We start from the raw sequence: 17,261 nt of genomic DNA, 5'->3' as shown, positions 1-17,261 counted from the left end.
AGAATTCCACACACTTTTCCCGCACAAGCCTATGCCGGCGGGCTTTTTCGAGGATTGTTTGTTCACACCCACACTCTCGGCCAGCACTTTCCGGGGTTTCTCGTCAGCTGAGGACTCGGCTCCGGGAGGCAGCTCTCCGGAGGGATCACTTTCAGGTTTTGGCACGGGGGGATCTTATTGGTGGGAGGACCAACCCGAGGTGGGCTGGCGCAGAGACATGCCGAAGGGGCCCTGGGAGGTGGACCCCCATCAAACAACAGGGGGAGGAGGGCTCTTGGGTGATTTGGGGTCGAGCGCAGATTTCGAGCACACCGCGCAGGAGATGGAAGCGGAGGAGGTCGTCGTCGACGAGCCCATGGGGGACTTCCCGGACTTATCTCGATGGTTGCAAGCCTCAGGGGACGAGCTGTATCCTGGACTCACCCCTACAACAATGGAGCACCCGGAACCCGCACCGGAAGAGGGGGAGGGGGGAAGGGGGGGCTTCGAGGGGGGGATGGATGTCAGGGGTTCAGAAGGAGAGACACAGGAGGGGGAGCAAATGGAGAGTGAGGAGGAGGAGTACGAGGGGGGCGCAGGCAGTGACAGTGGCCAGAGTTATTCCACAAGCCTCTCTAGCGAATCGGAGGACTCACAGAAGGGAGCGCCGGTGGCCAGAGCAAGGGAGATTCCAAGGGAGAAACCTCAAGAGGGAGGGGCCAGCGGGGAGTCTCTGAACAGCAGCTGGAGATCAGGGCCAGCGTCTCCACCAGAGCGCAGTGGGGAGGGGGAGTCCCAGGAGTCGGGACCAGTGTCCTCACCACCAGAGGGAGGAGAGGAGTCAGGTTTGGCAACACCCACATCAGGAAGCGGGGAAACGGTCAGAAGGAAAGTCACCGGCTGGGCGCGCGCGCCAAGTTCAAATGTACAGGAGCGCGGCACAGCGGGGAGCCCGGGAAGGGAGCCAGGTCCTAAAGCCCGCCGGAGGGAGGGGCAAGACTCAGGAGGCTCCGCGTCAGAGGAGTCCAGGAAGGAGGGAACCCCAGAGGGCAGAAGGACCCAACGCAGGAAAGAGCAGCGCAAGAGGTGGAGCCGGGCTAGAATCTTAAACTGGTGTGGGTGGAGCAGTGAGTCAGAGGGGACTTAGCCGGTCTAGCGTTAAGACGTGGGCCTGCGCGCCCAGAGCTTGGAAATGGAAACTAAACTTCAATAAAGACTTTTGTATATAATATCCACTGGGCGTTGGTCCTCTGTGAGCTGGGACCTAGCGGCAGTCCTGACAGCTCCCTTTGACAAAAAAACAAGGACACCAGCCAGGAATACCAGAGCAAAACAGCAGCCAGTCAGCTTGGTTTTTATTGAAGACTGTCGCAACAGGATTCCCACCTGCCACAAGGTGGAACAAGATGGAAGCCCTGAGCAAAAGAGCCCCCAAACTTTTATTAGCTGCTAATCCCCATGTTTAGTGATGTATGGAAGTGAGAGCTGGACCATAAAGAAGGCTGATCGCCGAAGAATGGATGCTTTTGAATTCTGGTGCTGGAGGAGACTCTTGAGAGTCCCATGGACTGCAAGAAGATCAAACCTCTCCGTTTTGAAGGAAATCAGCCCTGAGTGCTCACTGGTAAGACAGATCCTGAAGCTGAGGCTCCAAGACTTTGGCCACCTCATGAGAAGAGAAGACTCCCTGGAAAAGACAGGGACAATGGAGGACGAGATGGTTGGACAGTGTTCTCGAAGCTACCAGCATGAGTTTGACCAAACTGCAAAAGGCAGTGGAAGACAGGAGTGCCTGGCGTGCTCTGGTCCAGGGGGTCATGAAGAGTTGGACACGACTAAACGACTAAACAACAACAATCCCCATGTTACACCCCCCATGTTACATGGTAAAAAAAGACCTTTTAGAACAGTTGATGTGCTTAGAGCCTTGTTACAACAAGAATATAAATTAATATTCCGATTGGGGACCATGTTTCCAAAAGGATTGAATACTGAATTTGATCTTGGATGTTATATATGAACTCAGATTAATGTCTTCGTTTGTGCTGCAATAGCAGAGAAGTGTAGCTGTACCTTTAATTATCTGTGATGATTGATTTTATACACCTGTGATGTTGGTGTGGTTTAGTATCCTAAGAATTTTTTTAAGCAATCTTCAGGATTCGTGGGGGGGGGGGGCGGGTGCGTGTGTGAACCCAAGTCCCACAAGCCTGCAGTGTGTTGCACTGAAAAGTCGCTCCAAATCCAGCACGTTTTGCAGGGATGGGCGTGGAATTTGAACCTGGGTCTCTCCACTCGGAGCCGAGCCCAGCAATCGCTACATCCCCCTGATTCTTCCCTCTCTGTCTTCCTTCCTCTCTGCTTTCCTTCAGGGTGAAGAACGTCCTGCTAAAGTCCAACTGCGTCCTGGAAGCTTTTGGCAACGCCAAAACCAACCGCAATGACAACTCCAGCCGGTTTGGCAAATACATGGACATCAATTTTGACTTCAAAGGGGATCCCACAGGTGGCCACATCAACAACTACCTCCTGGAGAAGGTACTGGGTGTGGGTGAAGGTGGGGTGGCCCAAATGAATCATTCTGTTATAAGGAAAAACAACTGCTCCTTTCCCCTTTTTACGGAGAAATCTGAGGGCTCCCTTGGACAAAAAAACAAGGACACCAGCCAGGAAGACCAGAGCAAAACAGCAGCCAGTAGGCTTGGTCTTTATTGAAGGCTGTCGCGACAGGACTCCCACCTGCCACCAGGTGGAACAAGATGGAAGCCCCGAACAAAAGAGCCCCCAAACTTTGATTAGCTGCTAATCCCCATGTTACAACCCCCAAACTACATCACGGTTACATCACGGTTACATCATGAAAGGGGAGGTCTGGTGGCAGTAATCTGAGCATCCTGGACCCTGCCCCATGGTTCTCCTTGCCTTCCACCAAACACCCATCAAGTGTAAAAAAGGAGATCTTTACATTTCCCTGTTTCCCAGCCAAGTTAATCCCACCCTTTTGTCTTCATCTGGGTTTGGTATTTCCGGAATGGCTACCTGTCTGCCACTCAGGTATCAGGATGCCAGGGATTATCACTCAGGCAGAGGGGCTGCTGAGGAGCTGAGCTCACAGGTCTATATGAATTTCTGAAGTTTTCCCAGTGAGCCAGTACTGAGATACATCCATCAGTGAATTGCCACATTTGGTATCATGCAGCAAAGGCCCTTCGAACAGAAACTGCGATGAAGTGTATTGTGGGGACAAATCACAAAAGTCACAAAAGTGATTGTGCTGCTTTTGGAAGTAGGCTGTATGTACATGATATCTGCTACAGGGGCACCCCCCCAACCTATACATAAATTCCTGCAACACCCTTATGGGGTATCCAAGAGCCCATATAGAGTCCATAAGGGGGTTCCCTATTGGTAGGAGAAAATAACAGAGGCTAACCAGAGTATATTCAAAACAAAAAAAATTCCTTCCAGTAGCACCTTAAAGACCAACTAAGTCAGTTCTTGGTATGAGCTTTCATGTGCATGCACACTTCTTCAGATACACTGAAACAGAAGTTTCCAGACCCTTCTATATAGTGAGAAGGTGGGGAGGGCTATTACTCAGAAGGGTGGTGGGATTGGGTGATTGGCAGATAGCTGTGATGAGCCTGTTGACGACTCTTAACGACTGCAATAGGTCTTACAGGGAGAAGCAAGGGGTGAAAAGGTGAAAAATGGCTTTGTCATGTATAATGTCACCACCCTTCTGAGTAATACCCCTCCCCACCTTCTCACTATATAGAAGGGTCTGGAAACTTCTGTTTCAGTGTATCTGAAGAAGTGTGCATGCACACGAAAGCTCATACCAAGAACTGACTTAGTTGGTCTTTAAGGTGCTACTGGAAGGAATTTTTTTTGTTTTGACTATGGCAGACCAACACGGCTACCTATCTGTAACCAGAGTATATTGAGAAGCAAAGCGGCTAATAAGCCTGATCTTTATTCAAGGAACTGAATTTCCGGCGCCGCAAAAGTGAGTCCCCACGCTGTGCTGGTTTAGCGCAGCACGCGGGGACTCGCCGAATGGGCAGCTTGGTTTGGGGGCGGCTTGGGGGCCGGTAAAACAACCACCATGGGCTGCTTGTGACCCATGGGCCTTAGGTTGCTGACCCCTGAATTAAACTTAAGCGTACTGGTTATGCTTAAGGGATGCGGGTGGTGCTGTGGGTTAAACCACAGAGCTTAGGACTTGCTGATCGGGAGGTTGGTGGTTCGAATCCCCACGACGGGGTGAGCTCCTGTTGCTCAGTCCCTGCTCCTGCCCACCTAGCAGTTCGAAAGCATGTCAAAGTGCAAGTAGATAAATAGGTACCACTCTGGCGGGAAGGTAAACGGCGTTTCTGTGCGCTGCTCTGGTTCACCAGAAGCGGCTTAGTCCTGCTGGCCACATGACCCGGAAGCTGTACGCCGGCTCCCTCAGCCTATAAAGCGAGATGAGCGCCGCAACCCCAGAGTCGGCCACGACTGGACCTAATAGTCAGGGGTCCCTTTACCTTTGTATTGGTTATATGAGGCTGGTTATCCCACAGTTCAAAGATGCATTCTGAGTCTTCCCTTCCCTTGCAGTCTCGCATTCTCAAACAGCAGCCGGGCGAGAGGAATTTCCACACTTTCTACCAGGTGAGCAAACCTCCAGAAGAGGACCCAACCTTTCCCCTTCCTGCTGGGATTTCTCCTCATTCCTCATTTGCTTCTCGGTACTCAGATTGTGTGTTGATGTTGCTCCCTTATCCCTCAAGATCTCAAAGCGATGTATGCCATCAGCTATATATTTTGGAAAGTGGTTTTCCGTCCATTTGTCCCCTAAAGGTTTGGAAGCCTCTTGAGATATCGTTGCCAAACTTGACTTGAGGGTTCCCAAGAGTGAACGCTGTGGTTTCCATCAATGTTTGACCGCCATTTTGAATCAAGAAGTCACTTTGGCATGGCTTTGCCCGTTTTTGGCATAGGTTCAGCTGTCACTCGAAATACTGTCGCTAAACATACCCTAAGGTGGGAGTAGAGGACTTTGCCAATGTTTGGACGCACAGCATCATTTTGATTCAATATGGCAGGCTGAAACAAGACCATGGTGTGACTGCGCCTGCTTTTTGTCATAGGTTTGGCCACCTCCTAAGATGCTGTTGCCAAACTTGGTACTCTTTGTCAATGTTTGGTTTCCAGGCACCATTTTGAATCAATATGGTGTACCAAAATGCGTTGTAACTTCACCTGATTTTTGGAGTAGCAGGCTCAAATTCACAAATTACACAATTCATTTGAAAATCAATATTTCTAAAAATTCCTGGGCAGCGCTGAGCACTCCTTACTAACGTGTATAAATATTAAAAGTATAAGTCATGGGTAGGCCAGATCTGGCTCAATCGCCTTCTAAATCCAGCCCACGGATAGTCCGGGAATCAGCATGAGTAGAATGTGTGCTTTTATTTATTTATTTATTTATTTTATTTTATTTTATTTATTTTTATTTTTATTCATTTTATAACACAAATAAAAAACACAAACAGAAAAGACAAACAATACGGACAAATTCTTGTCATATCCTGTTTTTGCTAAACATCTTTAAGTCGGCTTCCCCAGGTCAAATATATAAAAGGATGTCACATAGAGGAGGGAGAAAGGTTGTTTTCTGCTGCTCCAGAGAAGCGGACACGGAGCAATAGCTCCAAACTACAAGAAAGAAGATTCCACCTAAACATTAGGAAGAACTTCCTGACAGTAATAGATGTTCGACAGTGGAATTTGCTGCCAAGGAGTGTGGTGGAGTCTCCTTCTTTGGAGGTCTTTAAGCAGAGGCTTGACAACCATATGTCAGGAGTGCTCTGATGGTGTTTCCTGCTTGGCAGGGGGTTGGACTCGATGGCCCTTGGGGTCTCTTCCAACTCTAGGATTCTATTATTCTATGAAGTCCCACCTATCTGATTTTCATTTTACTTCATCTTTAGCAGTTTACATATATCATAATTTCTAAACATCTTTTTTTTTTAATCGCACATAAAATAACTTCACATTTTATCACTTACAAATAATACTATTTTGAAATACCCTATCTTCTACTTCTAACCCTACAGCCTATATCCACTTCCAAAGCTATTCTAAGGCATCTCTGGGTTATTTGTGGGGCATAGGAATTTGTTCATTTCCCGCCTTCAAAATATAGTCTGGCCCACCACATGGTCTGAGGGACAGTGGACCGGCCCCCTGCTGAAAAAGTTTGCTGACCCCTGATATGAGTGCTGGCTGGTTCAGGGCCTGGTAGGGCAGGAGGCCAGGAAGCCAACAGTAGATGGTGCCAGAGGCATCGACAGACAGAGTCAACTCTTTCCAGCTCTGCCCTCTTCCAGCCGTCATGAGTTCTAGTAACTTGCTGGCTTTTAAAGAAGGTAAAGGTAAAGGGACCCCTGACCGTTAGGTCCAGTCGTGGCCGACTCTGGGGTTGCAGCGCTCATCTCACTTTATTGGCTGAGGGAGCCAGCGTACAGCTTCCGGGTCATGTGGCCAGCAGGACTAAGCCGCTTCTGGCGAACCAGAGCAGCGCATGGAAACACCGTTTACCTTCCCGCTGGAGCTGTACCTATTTATCTACTTGCACTTTGATGTGCTTTCGAACTGCTAGGTTGGCAGGAGCAGGGACTGAGCAATGGGAGCTCATCCCGTTGCGGGGATTCAAAGAGTCAACTCTTTCCAGCTCTGCCCTCTTCCAGCCGTCATGAGTTCTAGTAACTTGCTGGCTTTTAAAGAAGGTAAAGGTAAAGGGACCCCTGACCGTTAGGTCCAGTCGTGGCCGACTCTGGGGTTGCAGCGCTCATCTCACTTTATTGGCCGAGGGAGCCGGCGTACAGCTTCCGGGTCATGTGGCCAGCAGGACTAAGCCTCTTCTGGCGAACCAGAGCAGCGCACAGAAACGCCAATTACCTTCCTGCATGGATCACGTTCGCAACCCAAGTGTCCACTGTATTAGTTTGCCCGTCTTCCCAGGTAAAGGTGAAAGGACCCCTTGTACATGGCGTGCTATCGGGTCCAGTCACGGACGACTCTGGGGTTGTGGCGCTTATCTCGCTTCCGGGTCATGGTAGCCAGCATGACTAAGCCGCTTCTGGTGAACCAGAGCAGCGCACGGAAACGCCGTTTACCTTCCCGCCGGAGTGGTACCTATTTATCTACTTGCACTTTGACGTGCTTTTGAACTGCTAGGTGGGCAGGAGCTGGGACTGAGCAACGGGAGCTCACCCCGTCGCGGGGATTTGAACCGCCGACCTTCTGATCAGCAAGTCCTAGGCTCTGTGGTTTAACCCACAGTGCAAAGAAACAACACAGCAAATGCAGAGTTCTGGTGCACAATTAGATTTAGCATTTCAGGCCACAATTTTATATTGCTCCCTTGTGTGCATGCCTCCCTCCTTCTGCATGTCGCATTTTTGTCCAACAACACAACTTCAGAATCTGGCTGGTCAGACTTGGGTTCGAAAGCTGCTGTGCTGGGCTGTTTACGAGAGAGTTCTTTCTTGCAGTTACTCCTTGGAGCCTCGGACTCTTTGCTGGAGTCCCTCCACCTGAGAAGGGATCCGGCAGCCTACAGGTTCACCAGAGAAGGTGCCAACAACCACGTAAGTTTCCCAGGGGGTTCATTTCCCCCCAAAACACCTTTTAAAAATGCTTCCGACCAATTCCAGCTTTTCCCAGGCTAATTAATCTGCACACATCTTCTCCTCGCCCCCCGTCTCTCCTAGTTTATTATAATTAAACATGTAAAGGTTAATAAACTGATACACTCCAGAGTTAGTAGGTTGGTATTATAACATTTATTAAAATAATGCTATGGGTTAATAGAAACAGCAAAGAACCAAAGAATTAAAATGCAAGCTCTGTAAAAACCCAACTAAAACCCAGATATGTCTAATGTATTCAATCCAGTAGCTAATTAAAAGCCCAAAGACAACACTCCCAATATAATAATAAAGTACTGCAAAACAATTTTCAGTTATCAAAACTGTGGGTTTTGCATTTTTGTATCCATTTCTCAATCAGGAAAAAAATTCTTCTGAATGCTACCGTATTTTTCGCCCTATAGGACGCACTTTTCCCCCTCCAAAAATGAAGGGGAAATCTGTGTGCGTCCTATGGGGCGAATGCAGGCTTTCGCTGAAGCTTGGAGAGCGAGAGGGGTCGGTGCGCACCAATCCCTCCTTCTCTCCAGGCTTCAGGAAGCTATCAGCAAGCCTGAGGAGCCTGTGGGAGTTCCCGCAGGGCTCCCTAGGCTGCGGATAGCAGCCTGCTGCCCGGAGCGCAGGGCGCTGTGCGGGTCCCGGGGGGAAGGTTACCGTTGACGTAGTCAAAGTCCAGTCCTGGGTCACTAGCCTGGAAGCAGTTCACAAGGAGCGAGGCGAGGTCCGAAGCAGGAAGCCGGGCGGGGACAGGAACACTGGAGGGTCAGGTCTGGGTCCGGGCAGGAACAGGTACTCAACAATGACGTTGCTCCCGCAACCTGGGACCGGGCTGACTGGCCTTTATCTTCTCTGAGGCCAGGGGCGGTCCCGGCCCCCAGGAGACCCGTCTCTCCTGGCCTTAAGGCGAGCACTCCTCCTGGGAGAAACCAGTTCCCTCCGCCTCTCTGCCCTGAGCCTCTGCAGTTCAGGAGAGGCTGAAGGGTTACTGGGCCCAGGGGGAGACTCACCTGTAGGCACTGAGTCCTCAACCACCTCTGGAGCCAGAGTGGATTCACCTGGTGCCTGCTCCTGAGGATCCGGCACAGGTGTAGGCGCTTCAGAATCAAGGCCCTGCCCCAGCTCAGCCGGCCCTGGAGGCGGGGACTCCTGTGCAGGCTGGGATTCCTCCGGTTCAGCCTCTGAATCGGATTCCCAGGCCATCACAGGCGCGCTGAAGCAGAGCGCCCCGCACTTCGGGCAGATATCCGCAGCCTAGGGAGCCCTGCAGGAGTTCCTGCAGGGCTCCCTAGGCTGCGGATAGCAGCCTGCTGCCCGGAGCGCGGGGCACGCTGAAGCAGAGCGCCCCACGCTTCGGGCAGACATCGGGTAGCCCCACAAGCTCGGGGGACAGCGGGGAGGCGCAGTGCCGCCATCCCACTCTTCCCCGACCTGGTTTGGAGGCTGGTGCTAGGGAGAAGCGGCTTCTCTCCAGCGCCAGCCCCAAAAGCTCGGGGGACAGCAGGGAGGCGGAGCGCCGCCATCCCGCTGTTCCCCGACCTGGTTTGGATTCCCCGACCTGGTTTTGGGGGGGAATAAAGGAATTTCCCCCCTTTATTTCCCCCCCAAAAAACTAGGTGCGTCCTATGGGCCGGTGCGTCTTATGGGACGAAAAATACGGTATATAACATACATATAAAACAAGATAGAAAAATACATTATAAACTTGTAACACATCTGATCTATCAGCAGGTATCTTGGAGCATCAAGTAACACAAGAATTTGCCTTTAATAATAATAATAAGCCTCTTCAGCAGAGAGGAAATAAAAAGCACATGACACCTCAAGTTTCATATCCCCCAAATACTAAATCAATGGGTTATTTTGGTAAAAAAACAAAACAGAACGAAGAAACCTTCCCTTACCCTGGGATCCAAGGTATATTTTTAATTTTAGGATCCAAGTATAGCGTTTTTCTTGTTGAATGGAGTGGCAGGATTACTGCAAGAGCAGAGACTCCAAACTGCCACTGGGGGGCACTGACCTTTCATTCCCCACTGAAAGCTTTCCATTCCCAGCTTGTCTTGGAGGAATAAATGCTGTGCTTTTTTCCCTGGGGGTACGCATACCCCTAAACATTTTGGGAATCTAAGTTTGGCCTCACTGAGGGGCATTATTTCAATAGGAGTAGGATAATGAGAGTACCCCTAAATATATTTTTTTTTAAAGAAAAAAGCACGGAATAAATGGAATTTTAAAAGGCAAACCCGAAAGAGTTCATCTAGCTCTGTGGTTCTGCAAAGCTTTTTTGGGCTGCCGCCCCTTTGATGCCAGAAATCCACCCCATTGCCCATTATCCTACCCTATAAAATGCATTCTTCAGAATACCTGTCTGCACAAGCGAGATAATTACACAATGTTCAAAGCAAGAACAATCAATTGCACATTTATCCGAAAACTAATCCGTTCATGTTTTTATATATATGTAAAAAGTTTTCCTGGCAGTGCCCAAGCATCATTATTTTTGTTTCCCCCTCTTTTCTTCCTCCTCATTCATTCCTTTCCGGTTCTCCCCGGCATCCCCTTGCAACCCTAGTCCTCGGGGAGCGAGAAATCCAGCCACCGGGCCGTTGCAGACGCCATGACCGTGATCGGTTTCACTTCGGAAGAGATCAACTCCGTCTACAAGATCCTGGCGGCCATTTTGCACTTGGTAAGTGAAGGGGGGTGTTGTGTTGCTTGCTGGCACCAGGAACATAGCTGTCAACTTGCAGATTTGAAAATAAGGGACCAGCAGCCAAAATAAGGGACCAGCAGCCCAAATAAAGGATTTTCCGGGCACAGGTATGTTCAACTTCTGAGCCCCTCCGAGCCAAAGGCTGAAAGCCCAGCCAGCAGCCAAACGAAGCCTCAAGCGGTGGTTCCCACAGCGCAGCAACCCAGCAAAGGGGATGCAGCAAGGAAAACCACCGTCATCTCTCCGCTGGGAAGCGCTGAGCAAAGGCGAGTCCCCAGGCAACGCGGCCGATTTGATCGGCACAAGGCGTGCAAGCTCCACCCCCCAGTCATTCTTAGACTCCTTATTGGGTGAGCAACGCGCCAAGCAACACAGTTGGAGTCTCCCTCCTCCCTGGCCGGCATACCCCACAAGTGTCACAAAAAACCCGGTTTTTCTTGTGACATGACAGCAGACATTTTGGGTGCTGCGATCTCGCATGATTTCATGCCACGATCTTTTCCCGGGGCCACAATCTCACTTGGTGCCCCAAAACACACTTTTTGGGTGCCATGACTGGGGAAAAAACTATTGGGGGGGGGAACTGTGGTACAAAATTGCATAAAATCACAGCACCCAAAATGGCTCCCATCCTCTTGCAATCAAAAACAGGAAGATGGCGTCCTGGTTTTTGCCTTGAATGTGTTGGAGGGTATGGCTTGGGAGCATTATGGTCTGCTTATGTGGAACAGGGCAATGCTGTATTTGGGATTCTGAGCCCAGTTTTTGAGAATATTTCTGCTGAAGACTCCCTTTGAGTTACACTGCAAAGATCTGTGACTTGAGAGTCTTGTCTCTGTGGTTTGGTCCTGAAAACTCTTGTCCAAAAAACCCTTTGGTATCTTATGGGAAAGGAGTGATTGACATTTTATGGTTTGGTCCATTTAATTTCAGGTTTCATATACCCTCATACCGAAATAAAACACTTGTTTGATAAACCTTATCTTTCCCCAGAATCCCAGGAAGCATGTTTATTTCAGAATCAAATGAAGCACATTATTTCACTCAAAGAATGCTGGGAAATGTAGTTTGTTAAGAGCTGCTGCTCTGCGAAGGGTAAATTGCACTGCCCAGAATGCTTTGAGGGAAAGAATGTGTTTCGGATGTGCAGAATCAGGTTCGTTATCCAACTTGGGAGATCCCTGATTCTTTTTTTTTTTAATAATAATATTTATTAAAGTTTCAAAAAAGTTACAAAAATGAGAAAAAAGGGGAAAAAAGAAAAGGAAAAGAAAACAAGAGAACAGAAAATACAAAATACAGAAAAGTAAAAACAATTAAAAACATTTCCATCTTTCCATGTTTTGTCTTTCATTTACTTGTGTCCCTGACCTCCTCACACCTCCCTTTTTTGTATTCTAGTTCAATTAAATATTTCAGCAAATCCTTTCCAGCTTGCTTTTTATCCTAATAATTTATCTTAATGTACTATAATTTTACATTCTCGTTTCACCAATTAAAAAATCAATTTTTACCTAATCTTTTATATCGTTTCTGCTAAAACCACATTACTTCATTCCAACATCCTTCTAACATTCCTGGATCTTACAATGTTTGGGAGATCCCTGATTCAATCCACTGACAGTGACCGCCATTTTGGAGGAAGCTTTCGTCCGGTGCTCTGGTGCAAAACCAGCTGACTTGCTCTGGACTCTAAAACTGGAATGTTCCAATTACCTGCAGTTACATAAGAGTATTCAGTCGTAACTCTGGATGCAAACGGGATCCGTTCCAGAGCTTCGTTCACATCCTGAAGAGAACGCAACCTGCGTCCGCGAATGTGCGTGTCGCAATTCGCTGTTTCTGCGCATGCGCGTGACATCATTTTGAGTGTTTGCGCATGCACAAGCGGCAAAACCCGGAAGAAATGCGTCCCGTTACTTCCGGGTCGGCGCGGAGCGCAACCCGAAACGCTCAACCTGAAGCAACTTTAACCTGAGGTATGACTGTATATTTAAAGAAGATAAATACAGTGGTACCTCGGAAGTCGAACGTAATCCATTCTGGAAGAGCGTTCAACTTCCAAAACATTCGATTTCCGAGGCACAGTTTCTGATTGGCTCTTGTAATCAGAAGAGCCAATCAGAAGCTGCTTGTCTGCCACGTCAGACGTTCGGCTTCTGAAAAATGTTCGAAAACCGGAACGCGTATGTCAGAACTGCCCTAGGTCCCAGCTCACAAAGGACCAACGCCAGGTCGTTGTTATATATACAAAAGTCTTTATTGAAGTTCAGTTTCCATTTTAAAGCCTTGGCGCGTAGCACTACGTCTTAAACTCTAGACCGCCGAAGCTCCGTCTGAATCTCCTCCCCTTCCACACCAGTTTAAGACTCTAGCCTTGCTCCACCTCCTCCTTAGCTCCTTCCTCCTCTGGGCCCTCCTGCCCGCTGGGGTCTCAGCCTTCCTGGACTCCTCTGACGCTGATTCCCCGGATTCACTCCCCACCCTCCGGCGGGCTTTAGGACCTGGTTCCCTATCCGGGCTACCTGCTGTGCCGCTCGCCTGTACATTTGAACTTGGCGCGCGCGCCCAGCCGGCAACCTTCCTTTCGACTGTTCCCTCGCTCCCCGATGGAGGCGTGGTCAGCCCTAACTCATCTCCTCTCTCCCCCCTGGAGGAGACGCTGGCCCTGATACCTGGGATTCTTCCCCCCCACTACGCTCTGGTGGGGAAGCTGGTCCTGACCTCCACCCGCTGCTCTGGGAGTCACCGCTGGCCCCTTGCTCCTGGCGCGTCCCCCCTGGGACCCCCCTTGCCCTGGCCATCGGCGCCCCCCTCTGGGAATCTTCTGATTCGCTGGAAAGGCTCATGGAATCTCTTGGGCCACTGTCATCTTCTCCCACGCTGCCCTCAGACTCCTCCCCTTCGCTCTCCATTTCCTCTCTTCCCTGTGCCTCTGCTCCTGAGCCCCTGACAGCGTACTTCCGGGGTTTCGACCGAAATGTTTGGCAACGGAGACGATCGAAAACCAAGGTTTGACTGTAAATGAGTAAATTAAGTGAATATGGTTATGCAGAAGATATTAAAAATAAACTTAAGAAACCGCAGAAAGAGAGGGAAGGATGTCAAGTTTTAAAATGTCAAGATATATATATATCTGGAATGTTCCATGATCCAATCAGAAGCCGGGATGGCTTCTGTAATTCCAGGATGTCCCGCTTAAATCGGGACGATTCAGTGATATGTGCTTCTGATTGATTGCTCTTCTCTCGCCGGACTTCCCAGGGCAATGTGTGCTTTGCCGCCACGGGGGACGACGTGGAGATAGAAAACGCCGAACTGGTGCCCTACCTGGCCGAGCTGACCTCCACGGATCCAGAAAGTCTCCTCAACACACTCCTCTACCGGACAGTGGCCACCGGGGGCGGGGAAGTCATCCAAAAGGGCCACAGCGCCAAGGAGGCCAACTACGCAAGGGATGCTTGCGCCAAGGTAGTAGCTATGGCAAGGTGTGGGAATGTTCAGGGAGGCAGGAGAGGATATATTGTTTAATCATAGCCTTCCTAACTTGTGTTAGCAAGTCCCTTTACTTAGCAGAGTGCATTTTCCTTTTAAACACACAGTGGTTAGCTTCTTTCAAGCTTGTTTAAGCTTCTCAATACAGTGGTACCTCGGGTTACATACGCTTCAGGTTACAGACTCCTCTAACCCAGAAATAGTACCTCGGGTTAAGGGCTTTGCTTCAGGATGAGAACAGAAATCTTGTGGCGGCAGCAGGAGGCCCCATTAGCTAAAGTGGTGCTTCAGGTTAAGAACAGTTTCAGGTTAAGAACGGACCTCCGGAACGAATTAAGTACTTAACCCGAGGTACCACTGTATAGGATTCCTGGCAAACCCCTTTTCTCCCCTTTAAAAAGAATAGACACGACACACTTCTTGTGTAAAGTATTATAAAAGAAGTTCCAGTTATAGATAGGTAGCCGTGTTGGTCTGCCATAGTCAAAACAAAATAAAAAAATTCCTTCCAGTAGCACCTTAAAGACCAACTAAGTTAGTTCTAGGTATGAGCTTTCGTGTGCATGCACACTTCTTCAGATACTTCTTCAGATGTATCTGAAGAAGTGTGCATGCACACGAAAGCTCATACCTAGAACTAACTTAGTTGGTCTTTAAGGTGCTACTGGAAGGATTTTTTTTATTATAAAAGAAGTTTACTCACACATTCAGTTCACACATTCAGCTCATGCAGCAGTCACAAAATAACCTTTAAAGGGGTTCTGACATTGATGCTTCTGTGAGGATAGGAATGAGACAAGTACAAAAGAGGGTCCCTATTTCCACTTGTAAGATGCTAGAATCTTCAACACTGCTTATTACTTTGGTAATCCAGATAGCATTTTTTTTGTCTACTCTCCCATATCTGAGCTCATCAATCTGGTTTGCTTGTCACAGCAAGCCAAAATATAGTGTTGGTGGATGTTGTTCAAAATTCAAAGTTTGAAAATACCGTATTTTTCTGTGTATAAGACTAGGTTCCCCCCCCCAAAAAAATGTCCAAAATTTGGGGGTGTTTTATACACGGATAGATCTTCCCCCATTTTCTTAAATTGGAGTCCCCAAACATAGGGGGTGTTTTATACATGGGGGCGTCTTATAGATGGACAAATACGGTATATACATGTGGAACTACCCCATATGGGAGTTAGTCCCAGGGACTCCAGACAGGCAGCCACTGCTATTCACATGGCGAAAGCAAGATGGAAAAGAGAGAGAGTGGTGCCTGCCTTGCCCCTTTTGATACCTGGGCAGGTAAGGTCACGCCCAACTCTAGTCACATGCAGAGGAAGTTTGTCCCAGCTCAGGAGGAAACAGGAAGTTTTCTACTGACTGGAGCAAACATCCCCTTTCATGTCCCCTCTAGGAATGTTGTAAAGGTAAAGGTACCCCTGACCATTAGGTCCAGTCGCGGACAACTCTGGGGTTGCGGCGCTCATCTCACTCTATAGGCTGAGGGAGCCGGCGTACAGCTTCCAGGTCATGTGCCCAGCATGACTAAGCCACTTCTGGCGAACCAGAGCAGCGCACGGAAACGCCGTTTACCTTCCCGCTGGAGCAGTACCTATTTATCTACTTGCACTTGACATGCATTTGAACTGCTAGGTTGTCAGGAGCTGGGACCGAACAACGGGAGCTCACCCCGTCCTGGGGATTTGAACTGCTGACCTTCCGATCGGCGAGTCCTAGGCTCTGTGGTTTAGACCACAGCGCCACCCGTGTCCCAGGAATGTTGTACTTGACTGCTATCTATGTGTCACATCCCACAGAAGGTAGGAGGTGCGGACCCATAACCAGGATACCTGAAGTACCGTCTCCCTCCTTATTTATTTAATCCATTTACTCATTATGTTTATGTTCCATCTTTTTCTGCAAGGAGCTCAAAGTGGTTCTCTCCCTAGAAAGTAAAGTGTCAGAGCTGCCCTAGGTCCCAGCTCACAAAGGACCAACGCCAGTTCTTGTTATATACAAAAGTCTTTATTGAAGTTCAGTTTTGATTTCAAAGCCGTGGCGCGCAGCTCTACGTCTTGAACTCTAGACCGCTGGAGCTCCGTCTGAATCTCCTCCCCCCAGACACCAGTTTAAGTCTCTAGCCTTGCTCCACCTCTTCCTCTGCTCTTTCCTCCTCTGGGTCCGCCTGTCCGCTGGGGTCTTGCCCTTTCTGGACTCTTCTGACGCTGAGTCCCCTGAGTCTTCCCCCTGCCTCCGGCGGGCTTTAGGACCTGGTTCCCAATCCGGGTTTTCTGCTGTCCCGCGCGCCTGTACATTTGAACTTGGTGCCCGCGCCCAGCCAGCAACCTTCCTCCTGACCGTTACACTGCTCCTGTCACTGCTTCCCCCTTCGGGGGTGCCAGCTGGAACTGACTTCCCCTCCGTTCCCTCACTCTCGGATAGAGGCGTGGCCAGCCCTGACTCATCTTCTCTCCCTGCTGGAGGAGACGCTGGCCCTGATACATGGGACTCTTCTCCCCCACTACGCTCTGGTGGGGGAGCTGGTCCTGATCTCCCGCTGCTGCTTTGGGAGTCCCCGCTGGCCCCTTGCTTCTGGGGCGTCCCCCCTGGGACCCCCCTTGCCCTGGCCATCGGCGCCCCCTTCTGGGAATCTTCTGAATCGCTGGAGAAGCTCATGGAATCTCTCGGGCCACTGTCATACTCCCCTATGCGGCCCTCCGATTCTTCCCCTTCGCTCTCCATTTCCTCTCTCCCCTGTGCCTCTGCTCCTGAGCCCCTGACATAAAGTTATATTAATTTCAAGATAAATTTACAGGACAAAAATTTGAAAAGAGGGAAAGGATTTGCTGAAATGGATAATTGACTTAGAATACAAAAAAGGGAGGTGTGAGGAGGTCAGGGAAATAAGTTAATGAAAGGTCAGTAATGGGAAGATTTGTTGCATTTTTATGGATTGTTTTTTTTGCTTAATGGATTTCAATTCTCTGTTTTATGTTCTTTTTGATTTTTCCTTTTCCCCCTCTTTGTATTTCATCTTTTCATGTGTGGGTTTTTTTTTTTTTACTTTTCTTGTTGTATTTCCAAAAACTTTAATAAATATTTTATCAAACAACAACAACAACAAAGTGGTTCTCTCCCTCCCCATTTAAGCCCCACAACAACCCTGGGGAGGTAGGTTCAGCTGAGAGGCCGTGACTGGCGTTCCAGTAGTAGGAAACCAATGCAGAAATGCCTGTTCTTGTGTTGCCACCCTCCGGACCTCTTGCAAAGGAGGCACACGGTGGTCTCACGATGGTCTCCTGAGGCATTTAAAGCCTTTGAAATCTGAAAACTCTGTTCAGCCAAAAGATGGCACGGCCATCACCGTGTTTTCCCCTACA

General features: G+C 49.1%; 1 protein-coding gene and 1 long non-coding RNA gene across 5 annotated transcripts in view; one reads left to right on the top strand and one right to left on the bottom strand.

Annotated features, from left to right (window-relative positions):
• The window catches only part of LOC310827916, a 103,148-nt gene that overhangs the window by 10,220 nt on the left and 75,667 nt on the right, over nucleotides 1–17,261 (bottom strand). The gene's annotated exons all lie outside the window — the stretch shown is intronic.
• The window catches only part of LOC310827687 (unconventional myosin-Ig-like), a 98,149-nt gene that overhangs the window by 17,354 nt on the left and 63,534 nt on the right, over nucleotides 1–17,261 (top strand). For all 4 annotated transcript variants that reach the window (XR_014556477.1, XR_014556478.1, XM_083703995.1 and 1 more), the window contains exons 4-8: nucleotides 2,352–2,517; nucleotides 4,582–4,635; nucleotides 7,527–7,622; nucleotides 10,255–10,371; nucleotides 13,660–13,866. Coding sequence is in view for 2 of the 4 variants with exons in the window: in XM_083703995.1 (XP_083560121.1) it covers nucleotides 2,352–2,517; nucleotides 4,582–4,635; nucleotides 7,527–7,622; nucleotides 10,255–10,371; nucleotides 13,660–13,866 (640 nt within the window). In the remaining 2 variants the exon portion in view is untranslated. The remainder of the gene's footprint in view (nucleotides 1–2,351; nucleotides 2,518–4,581; nucleotides 4,636–7,526; nucleotides 7,623–10,254; nucleotides 10,372–13,659; nucleotides 13,867–17,261) is intronic.

This window comes from Podarcis gaigeae (genome assembly GCF_964106915.1).
Source record: "Podarcis gaigeae genome assembly, chromosome: 12".
In the NCBI taxonomy this organism is placed as follows: Eukaryota; Metazoa; Chordata; class Lepidosauria; order Squamata; family Lacertidae; genus Podarcis; species Podarcis gaigeae.
The sequence above is the reverse complement of the archived record's forward strand: the minus strand, read 5'-3'. Positions and strand labels throughout refer to the sequence as shown.